The sequence below is a fragment of the Seriola aureovittata genome, chromosome 9 (genome assembly GCF_021018895.1).
Source record: "Seriola aureovittata isolate HTS-2021-v1 ecotype China chromosome 9, ASM2101889v1, whole genome shotgun sequence".
Lineage (NCBI taxonomy): Eukaryota > Metazoa > Chordata > Actinopteri > Carangiformes > Carangidae > Seriola > Seriola aureovittata.
In genome coordinates this window covers 6,000,078-6,017,363 of record NC_079372.1, presented here as the reverse complement: position 1 = coordinate 6,017,363, position 17,286 = coordinate 6,000,078, and the positions used below count along the sequence as shown (strand labels likewise).

At 43.5% G+C, this 17,286-nt stretch overlaps 2 protein-coding genes across 2 annotated transcripts; both read left to right on the top strand.

Moving 5' to 3' along the window:
* Positions 1–396: 396 nt before the first annotated feature.
* On the top strand, positions 397–13,343 carry nr1d4a (nuclear receptor subfamily 1, group D, member 4a). Its single transcript, XM_056386167.1, has 8 exons — positions 397–1,197; positions 7,457–7,762; positions 7,862–7,950; positions 8,048–8,192; positions 10,482–11,053; positions 11,153–11,338; positions 11,507–11,717; positions 11,854–13,343. The coding sequence occupies exons 1-8, from the start codon at positions 1,176–1,178 to the stop codon at positions 12,048–12,050; spliced, it is 1,728 nt and encodes a 575-aa protein (XP_056242142.1). The 5' UTR covers positions 397–1,175; the 3' UTR covers positions 12,051–13,343.
* A 474-nt stretch (positions 13,344–13,817) lies between these two features.
* mfsd5 (major facilitator superfamily domain containing 5) lies at positions 13,818–16,613 on the top strand. Its single transcript, XM_056385589.1, has 2 exons — positions 13,818–13,957; positions 14,880–16,613. The coding sequence occupies exon 2, from the start codon at positions 14,961–14,963 to the stop codon at positions 16,407–16,409; it is 1,449 nt and encodes a 482-aa protein (XP_056241564.1). The 5' UTR covers positions 13,818–13,957; positions 14,880–14,960; the 3' UTR covers positions 16,410–16,613.
* The last annotated feature ends 673 nt before the right edge of the window (positions 16,614–17,286 follow it).

Below are 17,286 nucleotides of genomic sequence, written 5' to 3'. Positions count from 1 at the left end.
TGAATGTTAAAAACTAAATTTGAACATAGGACTAAGTTTGTTTGCTTTTTTAAGTGAAAGTTGACTTCCCCCTCAGAGGAGACCGAGTTTTTTAACGTGAAAAATAATCACTCAGAAATATATATATATAAATATATATATATATAATAAAATAAAAAAGATTTACTTTTTTTAGTAAGCGGAATTTCAACCTCAGTTGAGTGTTTCGGGTTTACTCCAGTAGCGTGTTGTTGGCAGGTCACAGGTCCAGTTGCGCATCTACAGTTTCCTTTGGCACATGGGCTTTAAACTTGGCACTTACCCGATGTTTGGCATGTCTCAGTGTTTACCATCCGTTTGCAGCGCTGCTTGTCACAGAACAAGCAGTCACGGTGAGCCACGCCTATTGTCCATGTGCTTCATCCACCAATCTCTCCATCCCTTCGCACCACACGCTCCGTATTTTGCATAAAATGTGTATCAGTAGGGCAGCGCTCTCGCCGGCACATGCAGAGCGCACATGTAGCGTGGCTTTACTGAACACATACCACGGTCGAATAAGCGCATCAAACTCCCCTCAGCTCTAGATCCCCGCCAATGAAAATGCACAAAAGCGTGAAGGAGAGAGAGAGAGAGAAAGGACTCAGCCAGATACAAAGAGTGAGCCAAATCCCACACAAACAGACACAACACAAGTTGGAGAACGGAAAGGCGGTCACATTTCCAACTCACCTGCAAACGTGATTGATGTGGGTGTTTGTATCAGTGGGTGTGTATGTCATGCCTGACACTCCGTTCACGGATATGCTGACTCTACTTTCTTGGAATTCATGAGAATCGTTTAATCTTCGCTCGTGCAACATCGCATGCGCTCGAGCTGAGGCGCAGTATCCAGAGCGCAGAAGGCATCCAGGTATCTTTGGGGAGACCTGCCTGTCTGACACACCTCTGTCAGAAACGAACTGAGCACTGAGAGAGACACCTGCCTACACTTTACTGGGAACAACTTCACGCGCACTGGACGCGTTTCCATCACTGCTTCCCAATTTCTTTTTGCGCTCCATGGAGCAGGTGTTTTACGCAAAGCTGTTTCTTGACTTTTTCACCTGTATTCAAAAGACTTTTGCTCCAGTCTAGTGACATTCACTGACGTCTGTCTTCAAGTTCATTTTTTGTCATCGACATCAACAAGAGACATGGACAACAGCCCTGGTGGCGGTAAGATTCATTTTAACATGATGTTAACTTGCATGCAGCAACCGCTCCATTATGATAATAATGATGATTATGAAGGAAGTGTCAAACCTGATTAACGGCTCATTCTTTTGTTCATGTTGATACCAAATGGCTAAAGCAATTGAGCGCTGCCTTACATTATTTTTATTTATCATTAAAACTTAAATGTGATTTTGACCCTAAACCTTCCCCTTGGAGATAAATAAAGTATTATCTATCTATCTATCTATCTATCTATCTATGTAATATAATACATATTTAATTAATGTAACGCAAAGCAGAATTTCTAATGTTCATTTTAATATTTGAATGGTTTTGTAAACCACCCCTCAAAGCTCAAAATGCATCGTTTTCAAATATGTGCATAACTGGTAATTATGTTGTTTCATGTATCACATGCATCAGTAAGAGCACGAAACATCACTTTTGCATGCATTTTTTTTCGAATGAACTAATGACTGAGCTGAGTAACTTTTATAGCTTTTATCACTGTTTGGGAATATGAGGCTTACATGCACGAGTTCGCTGCTTTTAGATTTAGTCACTTCAGCGTTTGATAGAAGTGTAAACCGCAACATTTTTGCGCAAAGTTGTCAAAAAGTTGCTGCACTGCGTTTAAATGTCAAAACGCAGCGCCCGGACTGCAGCTCTACTGTCAGCGAACCGCGCCATATGGCTGTAGTGAGGCTGTCCACTTCCTGTTTCTCATCATGAAAACAAACTCACGTGGAGCTACAGTACACTGGCTGTCATTGTGATCATAATCTGTCAGAAGCACAACTTTAACTGCGCACCGACCCGCTATCATCTCACGGGGGAAAACAAGGAAACTCTGGCGTAAAGGGCGTGTTTGTGTGTTTTATCAAAGCCATCACTGAAGTGGCAGCAGTATAAAAGTTGATAACGGCAGGACTCACATCCGTTAAGTGGTATTAGGCAGCGTTTTCTCGAGGTCAGCCAAAGGTGCACATGCTCTCTGTTTTCCTCTGCTAATTGACGGTGAATCATTTACAACAGCGACGGTCACGTTCCAGCACAGGTGACGGGCGCACCCTGTGCTCCGTCAACATGTTACTCTAATCTGAACACAACACAACACTAAAACCACTCACCGGGTTATGACTTTCTATTTATGTTGATAAAGTGGGCCAGTGTTTTTCGGCGAACACGCGAGGCAGTTAAATGTGTCAGAGATAATAGCTGTAGTATTAGCTGTAGTGTTGGTGTTTTATTAGTGTTTGGTGATGGTGATGGTGATGGTGATGGTGATTGTGTGTGTGTGTGTGTGTGTGTGTGTGTGTGTGTGTCCAGTTGGCAACTGCCCGTTTTTATTTGTTTATTCAACTGTTTATTTGTGTATTTTTATTGCTTTTTTTTTTACAGTGCATTTTTCAAATTTCTGTAAGTGTTGTGTCACTTTTTCTTCCTCTCATTGGTCTAAATGTAAGTGACCACCTTGAACTGGGTTCACTGGCCATTAATATTTCAATAAGCTTACAGGAATGTGCATGGCTTCATTTTACTCATGAGTTCAGTGTGATCTAAACAAAGCTCATAAACTTCATCATAACCTGGCAAATATATGGCTGCAGTGGTGGGCTGTAAGGCTCATAAAGTCCAGCAGATAAAATGAGAGTGTGTGTGTGAGTGTGTGTGTGTAGAGATGATTGGGTTGAGGGGGTGGGGGAGCTGCATGTCTTATATGCCATATAACATACAAAATGGGCCCAACTAGATCATATGCAGATAAATACTGCCATAACAGTATAGGCCTATTATGTATTTCCACTGACTCTTATAAACATAAAGCAGGGGAGGCTAGGGTCACTTGTAACATTGTTTATATCATTGCAAATGTTGGCAAGCCAAAAGTCAGTCCAGCTCATATCTGAAAATGTACAGTCCATCTTCACACATGCATTATGGAATATTTGCCAGAATCCATACTGACTTGAACAACCTTGACCTCACGTTAATGGGCAGTTGTAATACGGTGTTGTAACACTGCAAATATTTAGTCTTCCTTGACACCAACATTTTTCTCAGTAACACTATAATTGTATTAGTATGCTATTAGAGTAGGTCACATTTGGTTGTGAAATGGTGCTCGTATAGTAAAAACAGACTTTCCCCACTGACCACTACGTAACTTCATGCACTTTGTTTTTTCACTAAAACTTCCTCTGACACTCCCTTGGTGGAGCTTTTCTGCATTATTCTCAGCATGATTAAAGTACACAGACCCCTAACTCCGGCCCATTCTTCGCCATCAATTGGAAACCGTCATTACTATGGTTTCCAAGTTTACATCGCTGTCAAAAAATTTCAGGAAAAAAACCCATCAGTAAGGATCAAGTGTTGCCAACAACAAAATTCATAACTCCATAAAGTCAGCCATGATATTATAATCTATATTACAAGCTGTGTAGTATAAGATAACTACACTTATCATCAAAAACTCTAGCATCTCCAAAATACATGGGCAATGAAGGTATTAAAAAAGACAGACATGTGAGTCCACAAAAATATGAATGTGTCTTTTTCCTGGATTGCAAACAGGACATGCAGAACAGGGTTTACTGACATCACTGAGTTTCTGAATGGGAGAAACTGAGTGGTACAACTGATCTGTGTTACAACTGAACTCCTTCTCCCCTATTCCAATACATTTAACTGTATCATTACCAAGACAGACTGAAGAAAACAACTTAACTGTATAGGCCACAAAATGTACCAGCCTGTAATTCACCTGAAATTAGGTGGTTTTAGAAGAATTTTATGATCTTGTGCATTTCTTCAGTATATAAACTTGGGTCTGGCCACATGCTGACACATAAATTTCACCCTACTGTTTATAAAGCGCCTAGCTGACAGTGCAGACGGTGCTGCTGGTGGTGCACAGTCAGACCACCCCGGCGCATAACATGCTGGTCTATTTAATTTGGCTCTTCAATTATAAGCCCCTGGCGGACTGTAGGAGCTCTGGCTCCTGGCAGGAGCTGCAGCTTCATGTCTTCCCAGTGAAAGCTCCGTCAAAAGCCTCCTCACGTGGCTTCCCTTGCAGAGCCGCGTGCGACGCGTGAGATACCCGGGCCCGCCTCCCGCCTCCCGCTGCTTCCCCGCTCTCACGGACGCCTCTGTGTTGATGCCGCCTGCGGTGATGGTGAGGGAGAGCTTGGTCAGTGGGTCAGCGATTCCAAGCATTAACTTTTTTCTCTCTCTCTCTCGTCACGTTTGCCCGCCTCATGCGCCGTTTGCTTGTATTGAAATCAACCGCCCCTCCCTCCCTTGGATCAGAGACCTTGCAGTGTGGTTGAAGCTGACTCAGTTTTGACTCTGCAACATCTGTCCCGAGCCCATCGGCTCAGGGCACACATACGCCCAGGGTGTGTTTCAGCTGGAACGTGACTCTGCTGTTAAACATAACATCTCTCCTCTCATCCGCTGCGCTGAAACAGATAGCGGATTAAATCTCTGAGAGGCTGAAACTCTGCTCCTGATAAAATCGCATAACCTTGAAACGGATGTTTTCAGTCCGTGTTTGACACAGAGCGAGTGCCAGACCAATTCAGCCACAACAACCGTGACCCCCAGCGTATTTAAGCACTGATTTCAAATCACAGTCTGCCATTTATAAATTATGACTATCGACTGTAACAATCTAACACAGTCTGTCCTGATAACTGCTTGAGCCAGAGCTTGATGCAGCACCAGTCTGGAGAGGTGCTGGAGGCACATGGACACAATTTGATCAAGTTCCTGTGATATTGACCTACTTACAGTCTGAGTTAATGAAGTCTACTGCAAACACCCAAGTAGTGCTCACAGACTGGTTGTGCACTATGTTTCTTTTTATTTGCCATACATATGTACTGGCATAGCATAACAAACACTTTATTGCTGTTAGGAATCCATCCTATAGCCCATGTTTTTAGAAACCCTACACCACAAGGGCAGGCATACACTATGGTCACTTTAACTGTAGGCTATCTGTGGCTGTCTCTCCATGTCCTGCATTTCAGTGAACCAGTGAAAGTGAAAGATAAAGGACGAGAGAGAAAAAGAGAGAAAAGAAGAGAGGAGCTGTTGTGCCTGTGAACTGCTCACTGCTCACGTTTCTCTGCCTGCCTCCAGTCCCAGGCAGATTAGTGCTTGCACGGGTAGGCTAAGCTTAAAATGGGCACTGAGGACTGATTGACTCCACAATTAATGCTGTCTGCCGTGACCTAAATTGTAACTGTCTTGTGCACTCTGTGACAGTGTGTATGGCAATCCTGTTTGGTCTGTGTGGGAAATCCCATAGAAGATATAAAATCCCCCAAGAAAACCATGTGAAGTTTGAAGTAGCTGCAACAGCCTGCATGTGGCTGCTGACCAGCAGGAGAGTCACCCATAGTTATCAACATTTTTCACTAACAACAAATTTGAATGTTTTTATATGGAAATAAGAGGAGCTGCATATAATAATATAATATATCTCCTAACAGATCAACATAGAAGTTAGTTGATGTTACAGGCTGCCAATAAAAAAACAAATATAAACAGTAATGCTGCCTAACACCTAATCAGTTGAAGCTTTCTGCAATGTTTTCATTGTAGATTGGAACTGTATTAACCTTGATACATGCAGGTGATAGTTTTGGTACCCGCCCATCACTACTGGAAAGCAGGCTGTAAAACGGATTGTTAATTGACAGTGTTTACAGCACAGTGGCTCTCGGGGTCATTCATAAACACTGTAGGCTACATGTGAGTCTTCAGGTGGACAAGCAATGTGTCTGAGTGGGGGCTGGGCCACCACTGTCTACATGTAAGCTCAGGAAGAGGTGAGGCTCAGACTTGTGTCTGCTGGTTCTGTCTATGGCTCTGGCATGAGTCAACAAATCCACCAACACGTGCTGGTTGAGGGATTATCAAAACATTTGAGATAAACAAATACTTTGTGCAGCAAAGGGCAACACGGCAACACAGGGACCAGTCTGCTGCACTTATGCATGATTTTCCACAAACAAGGCAGAGTTGGCTTAACCACTATACCATATGTATTTCGGATGTTGGTTATATCCTATGTTGCATGTGTAAGCCAATCATGAAGGAAGTTTTAAATTGGGCCCATATTTGTTTCTGTTACTTTAAATCTTTGCCTCAGTTTGCATATAATTTGTCATTCTGAGCGTCTCTCCGCTGGACTCTACTGTACACTGAGTTACATTATTACAGCAGTCCAGTCATAGCCTACAGTTGAGGCTTTTCCTTTGCAAAAACGTGACTCACATTCTCCAACTGATGGTGGCGCATGAACAGCAGTGGCTGAGACTTTGTGCCATCTCATGCCCGGGTAGCTTCCCAGTCAGCGTATGTTTATAAACAGCTCTGACTTCAGATTGTTGTGTATTTCAACACGGGACTGCGGATTTGGTTCGGCCAGTAACCGTGTCAGGAGCCCATGCATGTGAGGCGGCGGTCAGGTGTCGTGCTGTTAGCTGGCGCTGGGCACGGTGCCAGGGGAGCGAGGCTATTATTGGAGCGGAGGAGGCAGCAGACCCCGCAGACACGTGAGGCCGTGTCTCAGCTCATCGACAACGCATGACTAGAAATGCGCGCGAGAGAGAGAGAGAGAGAGGGAGAGAGAGAGAGAGGGGGAGAGGGAGAGAGAGAGAGAGAGGAAAGCGAAACTTCAGGGAAGAAAACGTAAACACACAGCTTAACGAGAAAAAAAAATCCACATATCTATATGGTGCCTATATAAATACTGCATTGGCATGAGACAGGAATTATTAACAGAAAGCAGCGCTTCGTTGATGCTTCCAGAGGAAGCCTGCCTGCTTTGTTGCTGTGCTACCAGCAGTATTTTTAGCGCCCACTTTATCCGCTTGAGCGCACCATTACGCCTATTACACTCAGGATGAGGCAACGACGCTGCAAATTCTCAGAGCTGTTCTCTGCTGCCCAGAGGTTGTGCAACATTACATCACATCACATCCAACGTTGTAGAGCAGCTGAACGGTTTCTAAGGAGATATTGATGGACCAACTTAATTTTATGATATGTTTATAAATGATGAATTCAGCCAATAATTTACAGTAGTCTACATATATGGCATACAAAAATGAATGCCACTTCTTATCGATATCTGAATGATGATGTATGCTTTAATTATATGCTTTAATTAGGAGCTCAAATAGAACCTGAAATCTCAGCTCAGAGGTCTGACGTCTTCCAATCTTCCCCATGTCTGCAGGAGGTGGAGTCATCCTGTATGCAGGTTCCTCTGGCAGTGCCAGTCCCAGCCCTGGCAGCCCTTCCAGTGGGTACCAGACGCAGTCACCCTCTTCGCACTCCCAGCCCTCATCTCCAGAGGAGGTTACCTTAACAGAGATTGGGCCACTGAAACAGAGGGCAGCTGGGTGCACCACTCCATCCTCCAAACTGATATTCCAGTTCCCAGAGGTCTACAGCAGCCCCTCAGTAGCAGCCACTCCACAGCATACCTACGCACACCCCATCGCAGGAAAGAGGCCGTGCGGTTTCACGGGAACTTTCACCAGTGAGTGTTTCCTCACTGTCAATATGCATAAAGATTTATTTTTTATCCCTTGATGTAAGTTTTTGCAGCTTATCTAACTGTCTTTTTGCCCTTCCTCAGAAACAGGTGGGATGGTCCTGCTTTGCAAAGTCTGCGGGGACATAGCATCTGGCTTCCACTATGGAGTCCATGCATGCGAAGGTTGCAAGGTAAGTCCTGATCACACAAACTTGGTGGAACAACTACACCAATAGTACTTTGGTACACCAGTTTAAACTAATATATGTATATATATTTATGTTTCAGGGTTTCTTCCGCCGCAGCATCCAGCAGAACATCAACTACAAGATGTGTGTGAAGAATGAGAACTGTCTGATCATGCGCATGAACCGAAACCGTTGCCAGCACTGCCGCTTCAAGAAATGCCTCTCTGTTGGCATGTCAAGAGATGGTGAGACATCCTGACACATTTTTAATGAGAGAGACCCTCGTGTAGTTCTGCCAGAATACCACAGTGCCCTGATTAGCCAAAGCAGCAGGGAAATGGGCAGCCAGAAAGAAGAGCAGCACTGATATGTAGGTCTGTGTGAAAAATTTAATGCGGAAAGTCTTTTGAGGTCATCGTGCCAGTAGCTCAGGCACTCACTCGATCAGCAGACCTGCACCTGCCTTGCCCTTCTACTGTGTCTGCACTACCAAAGATTTCCATCTGGCCTTGTATCACTCTCTTAAGTTTCTCAGTGTCTTTCCCCTGCCCTTTGCAGCATCTTCCCACAGTACTGTTACCTCTAAACTCTTGTTCAGTTCAACCCCTCCTCCTCCATGTCCCCTCAGCTCTCTTACATCTCCCCCTCAGACAATGATTTATGAGAAGAGGAGCCTTGAAGTCCCCGAAGCTATCTATCATCTAGAAAACTGCAGCAAACACAGGAATTATTTTAGGAAATTGGAACAGGGTCAACTTGATTACCTTGTGTGTGCCCATAGAACATCTTACTGCAATTAATGAGGGATAGGGCAACAATTAAGCAAGGGATGCAAAAAAAACCAAAAAACAGCCAGTTGTTGTGACAGAATTTATCAGCCTAGTTTTTGCACTGATAGCTGAACATTGATTGATCACCTATCATCACAGATTAAGAAAACAGCGGCACTGACCTAGAAAAACAATACAGAATTTGGCCTGTAGTGTACTCATACATCATGACCTACTTGGTGTAGTTTTCCTGTCTTCTGCCTCTCAGTATGGTTTCTGCTTATCTCCACCCTCCGGTACCCTGCATTGCCTAATCTAGTAAAGAGGTTAGTGTTATTTCTGCATGTGCTTGACACTTTTGGTTGAGAGAGAAAATAGGGTGTCAAAATGCAACTAAACAAGAGAACGAACAGTCAAATTGACCCTCATCGGGTAGATTTTAGAAAGCGTTAGGGACCACAACCTAGAAACCCCTTTTTGCTCTGTTTCAACCATTACAAAAACAGGAAAACCGCATGCAACTGCCTGCAGCCCACAATAAATAGTACACCCCGATTTCACACCAGGCAGCTGTGTGACTTTGGCTCTACAATATAGGCAAATATTTAAGTCAGTTGGCATGACGGCACACTTTTCTTCTTCTAACCAGAGCAACATTTTTAGAACAACAGCTCATTAGTCTGCTTTTGCCTCTTTTTAACCATGATGAAAGGGATTAATCTCATGCTATGCAGGCAGAAAACAGAGTACTGTATATTTGGTAACATAATAATATCTACTGTGTATATTACTGGGTAAAATAAATTGCCTCACTTGACCCAACATGATATGTTTTTATGTAAAGTGGTTATATTTCACATAAGGGAAGACTGTACATTGTTTTACAAATATTATGCTGCCATATAAAGTCTCTGCTCCACTCAAAAAAAAAAGTCATGTACACTATACTCACAAAAATCTTTGAAGCTGTACCAGATCAACTTTTCTGCTTCATCTAACTCCAACTTGCACACACACACACACACACACACACACCTCCCACACGCACACAGACACACTCTAACTTTCAATGTATCACCGTCTCTCACATCAGTCTACACTTACTCACTACTCCCTCCTAAGCTCATTTATGCTCTTCAAGCCCACCTCTCTCATCCTTCTCCCTCTTATGATCCAAGTGCCAGTGACATCACGCTCACGTTGTCCCACTGCCCTACTTACAAATGGAGGGAGGGAGAGGGAGAGGAAGGAGCCAGGGGTGGATAGAGGAGAGGATGAGGCAGATGGTATCAGGGGGTCTATAAATAGCCTCTCCAGCTGATGGTTACTGTGGGAAGGGGGATGGGGAGTTTTCATCTCACAGCTTGTGTGATTCTCCTTGAAATCATTCAAAACTTTAGAAGTTGTTTGTGGTTTTGATCTGTGCATCTGTATAAGTAGGTGTAATGAGTAACTGTTTCACCATGGTTAGCTTTCAGTTATAGCCAATATAAGTTACACGAGCAGTCCTGTGCTTTCTAAATAGCGCCACTGTATGTGAAGAATGCACCTGCCTCTTGATCTTAAAGATATGAATTTGTCTTGGTTGTCATTCGAGAGCTTGTATCTTTATGTTAATGTATGTAATTCCAGTGAGCATTCTATTCAAGCAAAAATATATATATAACATTTATCTCAAATTAGTCTTAAAAAAAATCACAAAAATGTCCATGTTGTCACAGTGACTGGAGGCTGATCTGTTCTCGCTGTTTGTGTCTTCCATAGCTGTACGTTTTGGCCGCATCCCTAAGAGAGAGAAGCAGCGACTTCTGGATGAGATGCAGAGCTACATGAACAGTCTAAATGAGTCGGCCGCCATGGACATGGACTCATCTTCGGTGAGGGATGCTCCCCCCAGCCCAGAAGATGGCAACTCAAAAGAGGCCATTGGGGCCATCTCCAGAGCCTACCGTGACATCTTCACCAGCAGCAACACCAGCAGCCAGGAGAGAGTAGCCAAGAGGGCTAACATCACCACCAACAAAAACACCTTTTCTCAGGATGCCAATTTCCCTCAAGTCTCATCTCACCCCAACTCGACCCAGAGTTATCAGTCTTGCCCTGTTGCCCCTGCCACTCTATGCCCAGTTGTCCCTAATGACAACCAACCTACATTCCACAATGTGGATAACAATCGCTACACCTACTTAGTGTCAACAAACCAGAACCATCACCAGTCTAATGGAACAACACCTCAAAGGGGCAGCTCTGCCGATCATAACAGTTTTCGCAACGCAGGAAGTGCCACAAATCAGCCCTCCTGCCCATGGAAGTTAGCTCAGGGAGCTAAAGTGCTGGTAAGTGCAGGGAGCATACTAAATTAGATTAAAAGTCCCATGTTGTCTTGTTTGATCAATCATTTTTCATTATTTCTATGTCTTTTGTCTTTCTTTAAGGCCTGTCCTCTCAATGCGTGCCCTGTATCAGGGGTAGAGCGTACGAGTCAAGAGATATGGGAATCATTCTCTCATTGTTTCACTCCTGCTGTCAAGGAGGTTGTAGAGTTTGCCAAGGGCATCCCAGGATTTCAAGAGCTTAGCCAACAAGACCAGGTCATGCTGCTCAAATCAGGCACCTTCCAGGTAATGACATGTATTTCAAATGATTAATATTGCTTGTAAGAAATGCAGAATTTGTGACTCCTTCCTTATGAGTTCAAATGTTATATGTTAATATTGTTGGTGTAAGTATTTATCTCAAACTAATCTTTGCGTTCCTCCTCTTTTTTCTCTCGTCACTTGTGTGTTTAGGTTCTGATGGTGAGATTTTGCACATTGTTCAATGCTGAGGAGCGTACGGTGACCTTTCTAAATGGCCAAACTTACCCCCTGTCTACCCTGCGGGCTTTGGGCATGGGTTCCCTGCTGGACGCAATGTTTGAGTTCAGTGAGAAGTTGGGTTCCCTGAGGCTAGAGCCTGATGAAATGGCTCTCTTCATGGCTGTGGTGCTGGTCTCTGCAGGTGAGAGAAGGGCACACTTTACTTAATGAGAAGTAAAACTGTGGCAAAAGCTGCAGAGCACTGACACATTAATGAGCTAATTATGTATTAACTTTGTCTGTCAACAACTCACACTGGCATCCTCTGTGCTCCTCAGACCGTTCTGGGATCTCGGACATGTGGGCTGTAGAGCAGCTCCAAGAGGGTCTGATTCGTGCCCTACGGTCACTGATTACCCAACGTCGTCCAGATGACACCGCCCTCTTCCCCAAACTCCTCCTGCGCCTGCCGGACCTGCGCACCCTCAACAATCTGCACTCCGACAAACTTTTGGCCTTTCGCATTGACCCTTGAGCAGGCCACCTGTTCACAGAGCACACAGACAAACTATTTTACACAACATATACAGTACGACGGACGCGCGCACACACACACAATCTTCCAAGGGCACGACCTCCCTTAACATTGAGGAACAAGGAATTTTTTGCAATCTGAGGAGTGTTTCTCAAAAGGATAAATGAGGGCAGTGGCAAGCCTACTTTTGATTCACTATTAATCTTCATGCAATGCTTTGGGACAAATGAGCATACACATACAAACTCATGTATACACTTAAACCTCAACAACTCTTGAAAGACAATGTTCCAGTAAAAAAATAAATAATTCTGTAGAGTTACTATTACCCTTTTGGACAGATCATTTGTGCATTTGTTCATTATCCAGCATACTTAAGAATAAAAGCCAGTTCACTTCTGTTTATTCCTTAAATCATACAGTATAAACAGGCCATCACTAAGCAGCAGCTGAGACGGATATCATAGATTTAAACAGTTATTACTTAGGGACCATTAGTGATGATTGACTTTATGTCAGTTTGTGTTTAAGAGAAAGGGAACCTGTATATAATACATAGCAAAATCTGAAATTTTAAGGTAATTGTGTATCACTGTTTCACAAACATGCCATCTGCATTAGCACTGGAATGAGACCACTATTTCAATGTGTCACTTGTGCACAATTTTGACTAATCTTCCAGATAACATTTGACAGACCTGGGGTTTCAACATGCCAACTTCATTAGTCAATGGTATTTTCTATGATTTCACAAAAACATTGTGTCTGCGTATATTGTATCACATCTGGACAGATGGAGTTGCTCCATGCATGTTGGGTTTTGTAGTTCCTTTGTTTATTTTTTCTTGTTGTAAATATTATTTTACCCCAATGTTATGTATCAATGACTGAACTGATATATATAATGGATCGGACAGATGAGTTCGGTGTGAAGAAGAATGTACTGACCTTCCTGTACTAGATGGGGGTTTGGCCATGCCAATGGGGCTTTTCACAGGAGAATAAGTAGTGGGGATTCTCAGACGGCTTAGACACACTTCCTGCTATCAGATGATGTAACCAACCAGCATAATCCCTGAAATCACCAGCACTCACTCCACATCCACCCCTCCTCTGCCCCCATTGTTTGTCATACAAACACAAGAGACATTTTCGGGTGAGAGATCTTGTTTGATTGGTCTTCTCACTGTTTGCTTGTTTGATTATGGCCGATCGAGCACATCTTGTACATTTTGTAAATCTTTCTTCCTAAATAGAAATGATATAATGATATAAAGTTCAAATTATGTATTATTCAACTTGTGTGTTGTTCTTTTGTGTGTCCATTTATAAGATGCACCGAGTAGTCAGGCCTGTGTAGATGGGGAAAATGCGTAATATACCTGAAAATTATGTTGGAGTTATCACAATTAACACACGTTTATAGCCTACCCTGTGTGCAGTTAGAGTGTGGATGTTAAACTCCTCTTAAATGGTGATTGCATTGAAATCCATGCATTAAATCCAGGTTAGAAATCCAGGTTAGACAGCATTAAACTACATAGTTGATGACGATTATGTTATGTTGTACACAGCTGGACGTTTTTGGAGTCTGTGTCGATTTGATCAGAAAACACGAAAAAAACTAAAAATTATACTTACCTCAAATGTCGAGCTGCTAGCAATGAAACGCGGGGTGTCTGGAGACATGCAACAACTCTCTCCTACCGCTGTAAATGAAAAAACAAAGTAGGAATGCCACCTTGTGGTGAAATAATATACGCCGGATACCGGAAGTGACCGGTCTGTTTACTAAAGACATACTTCCTTAGCTGTAGCCTACCCTTCCCTATCACTTAGCTAGTTAAGTTTGATGTGATTACTTTCTACGACGTGTCATTAATATGGGAGCGCTGTCACACCACACGGTAAGACATATCAGACAGTATGATACAGCATAGTGGAAAACAAATAGGATAGAGGCGCAAGTTCTGACGGGTTTATTTTAGTAGCAGGTTAGCTTGTAGGCTAGCGATAGCTAAATAGCAATAGCACGTCACTAATCAGTATTTAAGGCATTAATGCAGTTAAAATTAGTGTGATATTGCTATAGCTAGTTAATGCCATTTTGTTGATTAACCAAATATCTAAAAGTAGAGCTTATTAGCCACGTTAGCACCAAATTGACAAGTCAAGCAACTAACTCTAATGCCGACCTGACACAAAACGACTTTTCAAAGCTATTTCACTGTCAGACAAATTTCCAAAGTCGTTATGAGATCAAGTTTTGTGAGAGCTGCGGCGCAGGGTAAGGTGATCGTAAGTTATCCAGCAGTAACGTAAACCCTCCTCTGTCACGACATTTGCCGCAGTTGTGGAAAGTTTTCCCAGCTAGACCGCAGACCAGGTCTGGATCAAAAGCCATTATACTTGGACTTGTCCCTGGGCCAAACTAACCCTAAGTGTAGTTTAGTGGAACTCAGTCTTGCCAGCTGCCATCAGTCTGTACAATGTTCACACAACCTGCTTACATGGACTTTTTTATTTATCACATTATGTATCACATCGGTTGTATATCACATAAATCTGATCTTACAAGGGTTATGCGACTCCACAGTACATCCACCTGACTTGCACTAATGGACATTGTATTATAGGGTGTTGTATTACCACCATTGTATAGTATATACAAGAGATATTATACCTATCTATTGTGAGTCTCTATTGTTTTAAATTAAAGGTTTTACAAATCTGAAAGTTTTACTTAAGAACACTCTTTACCTTAATCAGACACTAATTTCAGCATTGTTCATATGCCTGTATATACTTATTCACCTTGTCTCTCCACAGGTGCTGAGAAACAGAAAGAAAAGAGTTGAAAAGACCCTGAGACCTCAGGTTTGATCTCAAGTGGGTGCAATTTATGACACCATGTTGGTAACAACATATCTTGCCATCATTTTCCTGCTTGCCCTGTGTGTCGGCCTTGAGATCACAGCACGCCGCCTCACCCCACCTCAGTCTACTCCTACCGCTTTAGCCAACCCAGCCTTCCGTCGCTTCCAGAGTATATTCCTCCGGGCATACCTTTTGGCTTTGTGGGCAGACTGGCTCCAGGGTCCTTACCTCTACAAACTTTATCGCCACTACAGCTTCCTGGAATCCCAAATAGCCATTTTATATGTGTGTGGCCTGGCTTCCTGTGTTCTGTTTGCTCCTTTTTCAGGCTGGCTCCCTCAAGCCTTGGGCCGCAGACAAACATGTCTTCTCTTTTGCCTGTCCTACTCTGCTTGCTGTCTCACAAAGCTGTCCAGAGACTACTTTGTTTTGATTGTGGGCCGTGTCCTGGGGGGTCTGTCCACATCCCTGCTCACCACCTCATTTGAAGCCTGGTACGTGTACCGACATGTAGACGTCCATGATTTTCCCAAGGAGTGGATCCCCAGCACCTTCACCAAAGCCGCTACCTGGAACCATGGGCTTGCTGTTGGAGCAGGGCTGGTGGCTAACTTGCTGGCTGAGTGGCTCCACCTTGGGCCAGTGGCTCCCTTTCTCCTGGCTGTCCCCTGCCTGCTGTGCTGTGGTTGGGTGGTACTAACAGACTGGGGCAAGGAAGAGGCTGAAGGAGGTCCTGAAGGGGGCAAACAGACACTTCTCCTTGGCACTCCAAATGGAGGTGTGACCCGATTGTCTGCGAAGGCCCGGTTCTCACGCAGCTGCCATGAGGGACTGCGCTGCCTGATGTCCGACAGGAGAGTCATGCTCTTGGGTGGAGTGCAGGCTCTGTTTGAAAGTGTCCTCTACATTTTTGTTTTCCTGTGGACCCCAGTACTGGACCCTCATGGGCCTCCTTTAGGAATAGTGTTCTCTTGCCTGATGGCTGCCAGCATGGCTGGCTCCTTGCTGTACCGCCTAGCCACCTCCACTCGCTACCGTCTACAGCCTGGCCATGTGCTATGTTTGGCTGTGCTGATGGCTTTCTTCTCCTTATTCATGCTGACCTTTTCCACCGCCCCAGGCCAGCCTAGACCTCATGAATCCTTTCTAGCCTTCCTGCTGCTGGAGCTTGCCTGTGGCCTCTACTTCCCAGCAGTCAGTTTTCTCCAGGGCAGGGTTATCCCAGAGGAGAAGAGGGCTGGTGTGTTGGCCTGGTTCCGGGTGCCTCTGAACCTGCTGGCCTGCCTAGGGCTGCTTGCCCTCCATGGGGAGGTATCAGGAACAGGTGGAGGGGAGGGTGGCAGCGGCACCAGACACATGTTTGGAGGCTGTGCCATCATGATGCTGGCAGCTTTGATGGCCGTTGTTAGTCTGTTCACCCTGGGGAGAAACGACACAGACCTGAGACTGGAGGGAACCAGAGGGGAGGGGGAGATGTACTGAGGAGATGGGCCACATATCCATTTATGCTTTACTGGTTTGAAATGTGTTATACCTGTTTTTTGTCAATGAAAGTAGAAACTTTGTGTGTTTGACCAGGGAAGTCAGAAGTCTACAAATTGCCAACTGTATCAGTGAAGAGAATCAAAGCCCAAAAGGGGTGTTTTGGTAGATTCAAATTTAATTAAATTTCAATTTTTATGTTTACTTTGTTGAAAGAGACTTTCATTAATCCTGTCTGTGTGGGGATGCTTTGGGAACATGGCCAAATCTACCTTCATTTTGTCATGCAAATTGCTGAAAACTTAGTCAGCCATGTCCAAAACCCATGTATCATTCCATTAACTATTCCTGATAACATGTTATTGCCTCAGTGTGTACACCTATAGGGATATGGGATGATATGTTTGACAAGATATAATTAATTTCACCTCTCAGTAGCACCGTGGGTATAAGTAATTCTGAAGTTTCTTTGAAATGCTCAGCAGCACACATGAAAAGATATTAATGCGAGACATTAATGAGAGCTGAATGAGTATCCAAAGAAAAATAAGGTCATGACTAGCATGTTGACCAGTATCTGAATGTCAGTTTGTACAAAAGCCTACTTCTTGCACAGTAATTCGATTTCTGTATGGGTTTTTTTTTTTTTTTTTTCCCCAGCATCTGTGTTTTTTTATTAAAAAGAGCAATCTACTGTTGGTCAGTTTTACTATGAATACTTTTTATGCACCATCTACAGGATATTTTCTCCGTATTATCTTAACATATCTCTGTTATTTGCACTTTTAAATAAAAGAGCTCATATTGTACATAATGAACATTTCTTTTTTTTTATTGGAATTTCTATTTTGTGACATATTAATGTTTTATGATTTTC